This window comes from Saccopteryx bilineata, chromosome 5 (assembly GCF_036850765.1).
Source record: "Saccopteryx bilineata isolate mSacBil1 chromosome 5, mSacBil1_pri_phased_curated, whole genome shotgun sequence".
Taxonomy (NCBI): Eukaryota; Metazoa; Chordata; class Mammalia; order Chiroptera; family Emballonuridae; genus Saccopteryx; species Saccopteryx bilineata.
This window is the reverse complement of record NC_089494.1, coordinates 213,352,483-213,364,589: the sequence shown is the minus strand read 5'-3', so window position 1 is coordinate 213,364,589 and position 12,107 is coordinate 213,352,483. Positions and strand designations below refer to the sequence as shown.

Sequence of the window (12,107 nt, the reverse complement as noted above, 5' to 3'; positions counted from 1 at the left end):
GACAGGAAAGAGAAGTGGAGGAACAACTTTAGGGTCAGAGGGGCCAAAGACGTGTTCAGTGTTTGACATATTTAAGTGCTAATTTGAAAATTAATATAGAGAAGTCTGAAATGGACCATTATGATTTCTGAAGTTCTAAGATTATAAAAGTCTGGAACTATAATTAACAGTGGAGCTAACCACAGGGGGAAAAAAAGATGTTGCTTAAAAATAAAGTTTGGGGATGGATTTAAAGGAGCTGGTTACCTTAAAAATAGTTTGTGAGTTTTTTTTCTGGTTATCTGTGGAAATTGGTTATACTTTGTCGATACAAAAATGACAATAATGAAATAAGGTAAACATAGTACGTAGTCTTAAACTTTAGTTATGGTTCTATAATTACTCCCCTATATACTTAATTTTCTAAGTAGCCAACACCTATTTTTTCTATCTTTTTTTTCACTGTCAAACAAGTTGATATTTTTGATATTTCTAGAACACTCTACCCAACAGTGCAACATTGCCAAGCATACATTCACCAGTTAGACTGTATTCTGAGTCATTAAATAAGAATCATAAATTTAAGAGGATTGAAATCATATAGATTATATTTTTTGACCATAATAAAATTAAAATAAAAATCAATAAAAAAAAGATATCTGAAAATTAGGCAACACACTACTGAATCGTAAAGATTGAGAAAAAAATCACAAAGTAATTAAATATATCTTTTTCTACCTGTGTAAATAATAACACATTTATAGTTTTATACATCATATTTTACAAATAAATACATGTGCACATGTACTTAAAGTTGAAAGTTCCATACATGTTTGAATTTATTTGAATTGAATGGAATGAGAACAGTTAAATGTAATTGATTCATTTCTATAAGGGAAACAGGATAATCATGGTACAGCTCAATATAATGGGAAGTGCTCCTCATAAGGAATTTAATTCCCAAGGGAACACAATATTACAAAAATAAAAATGCAATGCATTTCATGTTACTCTTTAAGCTATTTACAAAAGTGGTAGCCTGGATAATGGGTAATTTATTTATAGAATGAAGTTCACTAAACTTTTGGTTGTGAGTTTCTTTAGGGGACAAGGAAGAACATTTAGTCAGTTCAGTGTGTGTGGGGAAACCAAAGAGAAGCAGTGAAAAGGTCTGAGCTTTGTGAGAGACAACCAGATGTCAGCATGAAGAGTAGCCTTTTTCTGCTCCCCTGCTGGGTAGATAATGTCATAAAACGGATAGTAAACTTATTGAATATACTACAGGAAAAGGAAATTGGAGGGAAGCATAGCTAAACTTGATTCTGGAGAAAGAGAATTGATGACTATTATGGGAAAGCAGGAGGGTTAGCTTGTATGGGTATCTTTTTTTCTTTTGCATACTTTTTACATTTTTACTATTTTAAATTATTATTACATTTTACCATATCTTGAAATCTCTATTTTAAGGAATATCCTTCTCCAATCACACTGTTTTTTACAAACAATTTTTTTTTCAACTTTATCTTCCATTAAGTCTTTTAAGCTTAGGCCTGGGGCACCCATAACTATAGTATTTTCTCCCATTTATTTAGCAAACTTTGCTGATATTATCTGCAGCTTTTAGACACTAACGTAACCTTTCTCTTTCCTGTAATCATTGAGAATTTAGCTTTACCTGTTCATCCCTCCTCAACTTTTACCTTTCCAATAATGATCATGGCTAAAGCTCATAGAGTTTGACAAATTATGTTGAATATTTATGATTCTTCCTAACTCCCTTTGAATCCTATCTTGAAGTATTTTCAAATTGTCTGGGGGCAATTCTGTAATATAACAGTATACTCTCATCACACTTTAAAGGGAAAATTATGAGTTGTCTCTTACTCCTTGTGTCTAAATTATTTTTTTATTTTCAATTATAGTTGATGTACAATTACATTAATTTCAGGTGTACAACTGTATGATTAGAAATTTATGTACCTCACAAAGTGATCACCCTGATAAATCTAGTACCAATCTGACACCATATATAGTTATTAAAATATTACTGACTACATTCCCTATACCGTACTTTACATCCCTAACACTATTCTGTAACTACCAATTTGTACTTTTGTGTGTGTGTGTGTGTGTGTGTGTGTGTGTGTGTGTGGCAGAGGCAGAGAAAGTCAGAGAGAGGGACAGATAGGGACAGACAGACAGGAAGGGGGAAAGATGAGAAACATCAATTCTTCATTGAGGTTCCTTAGTTGTCCATTGATTGGTTTCTCATATGTGCCTCGTTCAGGGGGCTACAGCAGACCAAGTGACCCCTTGCTCGAGCCAGTGACCTTGGGCTCAAGCTGATGAGCCTTGCTCAAACCCGATGAGCCTGTGCTCAAGCTGGTGACCTTGGGGTCTCAAACCTGGGTCCTCCACATCCCAGTCGGATGTTCTATCCACTGCACCACCACCTGGTCAGGCCAATTTGTACTCTTAATCTGTTCACCTTTCTCCCATTCTACAAGTTCCCACCCATCTGGCAACCATCAAAATGTTCTCTGTGTCTGATTCTGTTTCACATGTTCTGCATTTTCATTTATTTGTTTTTCAGATTCTACATATATCTGGAGCCATCTAGTACTGTATTTGTTTTCTCTACCTCACTTCTTTCACTCAGCATAATACTGTCTAGATTTATCTATGTTGTTGCAGATAGCAAGATTTTATTTTTTATGGCTTATATTCCATTGCATATATACACTACTTTTTTAATTCACTCATCTATTGATGGATGCTTAAGTTGCTTCCATATCTTGGCTATTTTAAATAATGCTACAATAAACATACAGATGTATATGTCTTTTCTATTTAGTGTTTTGGATTTTTTTCTGATAAATATCCAGAAGTAGAATTGCTAGATCCTTCTTTGTCTTTTGTTATAGCCACTGTCTTAAAGTCTATTTTGTCTGGTATAAGTATTGCTGCCTCAGGTTTTTTGTTTGTTTCTCATTTTCATAACATACCTTTTTCCATCACTTTAGTTTCATTCAGCTGTGAGGACTGGCCACAGCCACCATGAAAGAGCTGCTGTGCAAGGGTCAAGCCCACAGAACAGAACTCCCCTCAGCAGAGCTCAGGAACCCATTGAGTCTGTCCTTTGAGTATGTTCTTATGGAAGTGGTAAGGTGGCGTTTCAGCTTGGTCTGAGCCATCTGCTATGTCCACGAGGTGTGCTGGTTCTGGCACCTCCTGGTAGGTGCAGGCCCTGATCAGCCACCACTGGCCACCTGGCTTGAGATACAAAGTAATCTGCAGATGGTTGCTAGTTATACTGGACTTGGAGGCCCCCAGTCAAGGCCAAGCTGTGAACTGAAGCTGGCTGCTGCTAGTGCCAGGCTTAGGGTCACTTGGCAAGAGATATGCCAGGTGCTGCTTGTTTGAGAGATTTTAGGAAAGTCAGGAACATGAGCCATGAAAAGTCATTTGTATGGAAAAGCCACTGAAAGTAGCTTGGTTGGGTCTGCAAACTGAATGGGGCAATCCTTAGGAAATCACCAGGATGAAGTTAATAGCATGACTAGGTAGTAGGAGATTCAAACGTGGTGCCTGATTGCTCTGTGGGAGGAAGGATAATTAAAGGAACAATGTCTTCTGCCAGCACTTCTGTCTGGAAAAAAGCTATTCCTCAAGTTTTCATTCTGATACCAAAAAATTTATATAATTCCTCCCAATATGTACAAGTTACCTTTGAGCTGCTGCCCCAGTGCTGGTGCTCAAAATAAGTGACTCTGCATAAGTTTGTTCACAGACCTTTTAAGAGGAATGCTTAGAACTCTAGCAGTCCTCTGTCTTGCTCAGCCACAATATTCACTGTTTTTTGCAGCTGGAGTTATGGGGACTGATCTTCCTGACACTGGATTCCTGGGCTGGAGGGCCTGGTGTTGGGATGGGACCCACTGCTTCTCAGGGTGGGTCTCCACCAACCAAGATATTCTCTTATTTCTTAACTGCCACACTGTGGGTGTGGAACCATTCCATTCTGTGTCTCTGTCCCTTTCTACCAATCTCGATGGGGCTTTTGCTTCATATACCTAGTTATACAACTTCTGTTCACCTACATATCAGGCAGTTCTGATGATAATTTCTGTAGTTGTAATCTTCTGTGATTGTGAGAGGTTCCAAGTATTACTTTTATCTACATCGTCATCTTGACCGCAGAACCCACTTTTCAATGATATTGTTCAAGTTCTAAGTACAGATTATGCTCTTAAAATAGAGCTATCATATGCCACCCTTTTATGTCTGTATCAAAACTACTATATCTGTCTTATTTTATATGAAGAATGAGTGTGGAGGAAGTAAGCAGTTTAGTATTTACCATTCAAGGTGAGTATGTCCTTATGAAGAGAAAAAGGAACAATTTAGACATAACAGGGATACTTACCAGATTTGGGATAGGTGGCAATGACAATGTCATCTGGTCTTGCCTCGAATGCTTCCACTTCATCCCAATGTTTGACAAAATCTTTATACATCAGAATTCCATGGACTTTGCCAAAGAATTCGGAATAATCATGTTTAGAAGAATCCATTACAGAGTAGTACACTGAAAGATAAAAAATGGTATATTTTCCACTTTGGAAGTACATTATAATGTTTTAACATTAATAATACCTCTGATTTTGAAATTCTCTTGTTTATCTAGCATTTCTTAGCTGTTGATCATGTGGGGTAAATATATAATTAAAGAGTATATAACAGTCTTTGCACTTTAAGAGTTTCTAATTTATTTCTTTTTTTGACAGAAACAGAGAGGGAGTCAGAGAGAGGGACAGACAGACAGGAAGGGAGAGAGATGAGAAGCATCAATTCTTTGTTAAAGCTCCTTAGTTGTTCAGTGATTGCTTTCTCATATGTGCCTTGACTGGGGGGTTACAGCAGATCAAGTGACCCCTTGCTCAAGCCAGAGACTTTGGGCTCAAACCAGTGGCTGTGGGGTCATGTCTATGATCCCCCACTCAAGCCAGAGACCCCTCGCACAAGCTGGTGAACCCATGCTCAACCTTGATGAGCCCGTGCTCAAGCCAGCTACCTCGGGGTTTCAAACCTGGGTTCTCTGCCTCCCAGTCTGAGGCTCTATCCACTGTGTCACCATCTGGTCAAGCAAGAGCTTCTAATTCTTTTAAGGAGATAAGTCCAACATATAAAAGAATAATAAAATACAAAAAATAAAGTAAAATGTTTAAAATTATATAAAATATGTAATACATTGATATTCTCACATTTATACATAATATATATATGTAATACATTCCATAATAAATAAAATCAATGGTGCCTTCAATTTCTCAGTCAAAATTGCTGGGCATATCCAAAGATGAAGAAGTTCAGAAATATAACAATATTTAGCAGATAATCACTTTGATTAATTATGTCTACATTAAATAACAATAAAGTTGATGGTCACATCTGATAGCTATTACTGGATCTCAAAGTCAGAGTCTCCTTAGTTTCTGAATATTTTTCATTTAATGAAAAAATTTAAATGCTTGGTAAGTGTACTTAAAAGAAGATGAAATTTAAAACACTGTAATGATATCTAAGACATGATTCTTGAGAGTATAAATGCTCCTCTGTGACCGTGAACATTATCATTTCTTTTTTGTTTCACTTAAACAATAGTATATAGTGGACACTCCCGTTCAGTAACTTTTCTGAAAATCAAAAGGTTAAATCAGATGGTTATCATTTGATAACTTATGTTCTAATCCTTTGACAAGCCATTTCATGTTCATGGTTAGTCAGAGAATTAAGCAAATTTTTTTCACTGGCTTTCAACTTCTTTCACTAGTCTCACCTTTCCATAAATTACTCCATTTTAAGTTTTTGATAAAGCATCTCAACTAATTTTGTTCTTCTTTGACATTAGCCTTTCAAGACCTCTTTTTTATTTACTCTTGATCAAAAAGCTGTCTGGCAGGTTGTTATACACTCATAGATTTGTGACCACTGTAGATTTTATTGTGTCTTTTAGAGAGTTTGTATTATAAAGGAAGCTTTTGAGGTAATAGTTCTTTTATCTACCTAATGTGTTTCCTTTAATAGAGGACCCCAATCTATGAGTGCGGCATTGTAAAGAGGAAATGATATTAGTAGATACTGTAACAAATGGATGAACCCGAAGGAAAAAAAAATATCTGATAGCAAAATTTTAGAAAGATAAGTGTTTACAAAGCAAACCAAATAATTGTATCATTGACTAATATTGAAGGTTTCTTCTGGTAGTATTTTCCTCATTACATGTCTAAACTGCGCATTAAAGGTGAAAACTTTCAGAGATTGCTTCCTAACTCTTCTTCACCAGCACCTTACTCCAAATACCAGATAGATCTCTGTCATTTTCTATTATTTTTTATTGTTAGTGTTACTGCCCTAGTTCGGAACCTCTCCAACTGTTGATTTATATATAAAAGTAGCCTTCCCATTGGGCTTCCTGTAAAAAGTTTATATATCCTCTTTCTATAACTACCAGAGGAAGGAAAGTTAATGTTATTGACTTATGTTGTTCCAGAATTAAAAGGTTTAATTTAAAATCTTATAAGTCATAAGGGTCTATGAAAAAGCAAACATCCTTATCAGTTAGGTTGTTTGTCCTGCATGAGACTCCTTGAACATGAAGCCATATTTGTCTTATACAGAGAAGGATAAATATTCACACACTTGTACATACATGTAAACATGTGTATATAAATATACTATTTTTGACATGGTTGGTGAAAAAAATTAAACAATATATAGAAAATAAAAGTGTCCCTCTTTATTCTACTCTCATGAGATAATCACTAATAGTATTGTATTTATGCTTCTGAATATTTAAATATATATTAAATCTATACTTATGTATATCTTTTGTATTTATTTTACATTTATTTGTAATTTATTTTTTCACTTAACTATATAATGTTAACATATTTTTATGTTGATATGTAAATTCTGTTTTTATTCTTGTAAATGAAATATGATAGCCCATAGTATGGATGTAACATAGATGCGCAATTCTTTTTGGGAGGAGGGGACAGAGATAGAGAGAGGGACAGATAGGCAGACAGGAAGGAAGATGAGAAGCATCAATTCTTCATTGCAGCACCTTAGTTGTTTATTGATTGCTTTCTCATATGTGCCTTGATGGCGGGGGGGCTACAGCAGAGCAGTGACCCCTTGCTCAAGCCAGCAACCTTGGGCTCAAGCCAGTGATTGTGGGCTTCAAGCGAGTGACTTTTGTGCTCATGCCATAGACCATAAGGCCATGTCTATGATCCCACGCTCAAGCCAGCAACCCCACACTCAAGCCAGATGAACCCGTGCTCAAGCAGGATAAGCCCACACTCAAGCGGGTGACCTCAGGTTTTGAACCTGGGTCATCTGTGCCCCAGACTGATGCTCTATCCACTTCACCACCATCTGGTTAGGCATATGCTGCAATACTTTATTATTGAAAATTCCCGTTTTTCTTAGTTTTTTTGAAATAAGTTGCACTTTAATGAATGTCTTTGAGCATCTGTATTTTTATACTTATCTTTGCAGTTTTAACAGAATTGTCAAATAAAAGTTATGCACATGTATTGATAAATATTTTTGAACAAGTTGCTGAAATATTATACAAATTTGCACAGTATATGAAATTGTTTACTTTTCCACATCCTCAGCAGTACTGAAATTTGTTGTAGTTTTTCATGATTTAATGTATAATTTTTAAAATTGCATTTTATAAATATTTTGTAATTTTTTATAATTTATATTTTGTAAGTTTATTGGTTATTTTAATCATTTAATTCATTTTTCCCCATAAAGATTGCTGCTTTTTCCTGATTTATAGTTAGTAATTTATTATTTATTTATACATCAAGATATCTATTGTCTTTCTACTTTTTAAATATTGTTGTATAGAATTTTATTGTTCATATAATCAAGTATGTTAAATTTTTACCTTATTATTGGTATGATTACCTAAATATTTAAATGTTCTCTTATTATGAAAAATACATATGTGTTAAAAGTCTATACATTTATATTAATTTAGATGATTAATTTGTACACAGCAGAGAAAATAGTTATTAAGAATATGGGTTCTCTTCAATTAAAAAGAAAAAAGAAAAGAAAAGGAATATGAGATCTAAAGTAGACCACCTTGGTTTAAATTCTAGCTCTGCTAATTGTATGATCCTACAAATTAACTTGACTGTGTTCCATTTTCTCATCTACAGATTGAAAATGGTAAGGATGATACTTACCTGAAACAGTTATTGGGAATTAAACGAGAGGATAAGCCTGGCCAATTACAGATGCTTAATAAGTATGAGCTTCCAGTGTTAGTCTGGCACATCTATATGTTGATGTAGAAGAAACAGGCACTTGGACTCTCTCAGTAACAGTACACATTACATGATAATGTCTCTGTTCAAAGCGGGTATATTTTTTGTCAAAAGCAGAGAATTATTTGTTGTCAGTAATTCCTAACAGTGTAAATATAAAAGTGTCTGAAAAAACTCAGTCAGTAATCTGTTTCCTACTGGAGAGGGTAAAATCTATAGATGTCCAATATGAATTTTATCCTGTTTACTTGTCTCAAGTTCTCTGGGATAAACCAGTATGACATTCATTTCATTTGGGCCTCAGATTATACAACAGAAGAGAGACACAATATAAAAGTTTCTTTCTTTCTTTCTTTCTTTCTTTCTTTCTTTCTTTCTTTCTTTCTTTCTTTCTTTCACTAAAGAATGGCTTAACATGGGTTTTGGAAACCACAGAACAATACTAATCATGGTTATTCTTACCAGAAGAAAAAAAATCCCAGTCTGTAGAGGCAAATGAAACTCTTTTAAAACCTCCTTTTCAGGTACATCAGATGTAATCACACCAAAATTGTACTTTGATTAAAATGAGTCTTGTTAATAAATCAGCTTGTTCCCCAGACATTCTTTTGCACTCAAAAAATAGATGTTTCACTAGAAATGTGTATAAAAGACATCGCTTGCCCTGCCTACTAATTTGTTTATTCATGTGAAAAACTTTCCTTTCTTGGTGTGCTGCCAGGTTTGAAAGTAATTGGCTTATAGTCATTTTGCAGTAACTATTTATCATTAAAGAGTTGTCTGACTTTTGGCTGCTTCTTCATGATCAATTTTGGACTCAGAATTAAACTAGGTGACATGTAATAAAATATTCTTCATTGTTTAACTTCTCTTGGTAAATTATCTCATATCACAATGTATGAACACACCCTCTAGGTGCTCTGTTTTTTCTCAAAAGATGTATTTCAGTTAGAAACGGTCAATTTGATTTTCTGAGTAGGTAGGTTACTGTTATCTGAAAACAACAACAGAAAAGGTTAAAACTCTAATTCATAAATTTAATTGCATTCAGAAAGCTTTTCTTCTTTTTTCTCTACATTTCTTCTTTCCTGCCTTTTTTGTTTCTTCCCTTTTTTGTCCTGTTCTTCATCCCCAAGTCTGCCTTTCATTCAGCAAGTATTTTCTGTGTGAGTGCCTACTTCATCCCCTGACCCTGTGTTAAGAGCTTGGATACCATGGTGAATATATGCATAGGACTCTACTTAGTTCTCACTGTCTTCAACTTACCTAGATTTAGATAAAGTGGCTGAAAACAGAGAATATTCTTTTGTATATTATTCTATCCCGGGCCTTAGCACTATGTCACAAAGTAGATGCTCAAAAATACTCATCAAATTTAATTGTTAGTTCAAGTTTCAATGGCTCTCTAGTTTTTACTCAAGACACTTAGATAAAATAGACACTATCTTGTAAATGCTCTGTCAGCAACTTACCAAGGACTTGTGTTTCTGTTGTATTTATCTGATGTCTCTCACTTCACAGTAACAGTAATGTTTGCAAAGCTCATAGTAGTAATAGGCTGCTTCTGATATATTTCACACAAGTGAACACCAGATTAGAAGTCAGCCTTCACTCTGTTTCTATCTAGCATGTTTTATTTCTTCATCAATAAAATTGAGAACATGTCTAGTGAGCAAGACTTACAAAGTAACTATGATACTGCAGCATTATGTTAAAGCTCTTTAAACAGAAAAGCACTACATAAATGCAAGATGTTATTTTTAATGACACCCAAGTGATTTAAAAAGGTTTTAAATGCTTTATATTATTAAGTAACTCAAGCATCAATAAAGCCTTGATTCTTTCTATATTTCTTTTTGTAACAGCTTTGTGATATACAATTTGCATCTACAGTTTCTTGATCTAAATCTAAATCTTAATATTGGTAATAATAATAAAAATACAACCTGTCCAGCTGATCCTGTGAAGGAAACTGGGTGATTCAGTGTAGTTTTCCTTAAATCCCCACTCAGGTTTCAAGCTGCAAAAAAAATGAGTTGTGCATCTGGAATGTTTCTGAGGAGCTTTTATTCCTAATGCCAGAGAAGGAGGCGGAGATTTACTTGTGGGCTTGGCTTTCTAGAGTCTGTGATGCAATGGAGTAACACAAATATAGATACATACCTGCAAATGCATTCAGCCACACACAGTCATGGTCATTCATACAGAGATGTAGAAAGCCTCTGCTGTTATTTTTTATTCTTGGCTCATAATCAAATTCCTAGATTTGCCAATAGCAATCAGTGAGTGGGGAGAGGGAGAGAGAGAAAGTGAAGGGGCAGATGAGGGAGAAGATTGGAACAAAATATACGGCAGCTTGGGGAGAAAAAACCTCTTACTCACTGATGATTAATGAAATAGTTAAAGTTGACCTTCAAAGAATAAACTTGCTGAAAAGAAAGAGGAGAGAAGAAAATGCTAAGAAAGAAACAGGAGGGCAATGAGGACCCTGGATCAGGAGATCTAGCTCAGTTTACTAAGACCTGTCAATGAAGGTTTTGTAGTACTTGGTTGAGTCTTAACAAGTCAATTGGAAAATATCTTCTATTTAAAAATCTTTGCCGTTAGCTCTTCAGCAGCCCTGAAAAATCAAAAACAGGTGACAGCTAAGGAAAGAATGTAAACATCACTCACCTTTACATGATTATTTTAAAAATCTCACTTCTCTCTGCTCTGAAACACATGCTTAATGCAAGGCTTAGTATGGAATTTTGGAGTAAAGTTACTGATTAACATTATCGGAATTTAGATAAGAGCATGAGAAAACTAAAGGCCAAAGGGTTGTGGAACCTATGAACCCTATACTTCCATTTTACATCTCTGTACTTACTGTCTTTGGTTGAGAAAGCACCCTCACCCACATCAATATCTCCAACTCAGTTCCAAATCTTGTTAGTCTTCATTTGTCTTTCAAAATTCATTTGATTACACTTCCTTTGAAAGACCTTTTTTTGTGACTCTTAAAATATGGACTATCCTTTGAGCAACCATCAAACTCTGTACTTGCTGTTAGTTAGTCTTATTCCACTGTGCTAAAGTTAATATTTAATTGTCCAGTTTCTTTATTAGGAGATTTGAAAAAAACTTAATAGACTGTCATAGCTTAATAACAGGGTCTTATTTTGTAATTAGCATAATGCATGGCATCTAAAGTCTAGAGACTGAATATATATTGTATGGCCAGTATCCACTGCCACCATCACAGCCGCCTGGCCCATGCAGGTTTGCATTAGATTCGGACAGATGGTAATGAAACAATGGAGCCAAGAACTGGTGGGCCATTACCTTTAATCCTAGGTTGCACCCGGCAGGCAAGTAATAGACACAGTGGGAAAACACTTCCCTTTCCATTCAGGGCTCCCAAAGCCACTGACTTATCCGAGTTTCCTAGAATCAAAGGTTTCTAGCTCACTAGCCTTATTCACCTCTGTTCCCCATCTCCTTTCTGCACAAACTCTGAAAAAACTGGCTTCTCCTTTAGCATTCTGTCATCTTAGCTGCTTCTCCTTTCCTCCACATGGCCTTACTGGTCTCCTCTCTAATGCTAATCTCAGGAATGAAGAGAGCAAACTCCCGATCTGCCCTCATTTTATAGTGTAAAAATCAAAACCTTTAATCCAATATATATACAAATAAGGAAGTCTCTGATACAAAGTCACTTATCTGAGGCATAATGGGTTTCCTCATGAGAGGGTACCACTTTACATCAAAAAAGGTGGGAAAGGTTTAGTCCTA

At 35.3% G+C, this 12,107-nt stretch overlaps 1 protein-coding gene across 2 annotated transcripts in view; it reads right to left on the bottom strand.

The window, feature by feature from the left end:
- The window catches only part of LOC136338107 (sulfotransferase 1E1-like), a 28,641-nt gene extending 17,578 nt beyond the window's left edge, over nucleotides 1-11,063 (bottom strand). Inside the window, exons 1-3 of one of the 2 annotated variants that reach the window (XM_066280126.1) lie at nucleotides 11,007-11,063; nucleotides 10,280-10,353; nucleotides 4,406-4,567 (exon numbers count right to left, since the gene is read on the bottom strand). In XM_066280126.1, the coding sequence (XP_066136223.1) occupies nucleotides 4,406-4,553 (148 nt within the window). In that variant the 5' untranslated portion in view covers nucleotides 4,554-4,567; nucleotides 10,280-10,353; nucleotides 11,007-11,063. The remainder of the gene's footprint in view (nucleotides 1-4,405; nucleotides 4,568-10,279; nucleotides 10,354-11,006) is intronic. The other variant, XM_066280127.1, reaches the window with a different exon arrangement.
- Between the last annotated feature and the right edge of the window lie 1,044 nt (nucleotides 11,064-12,107).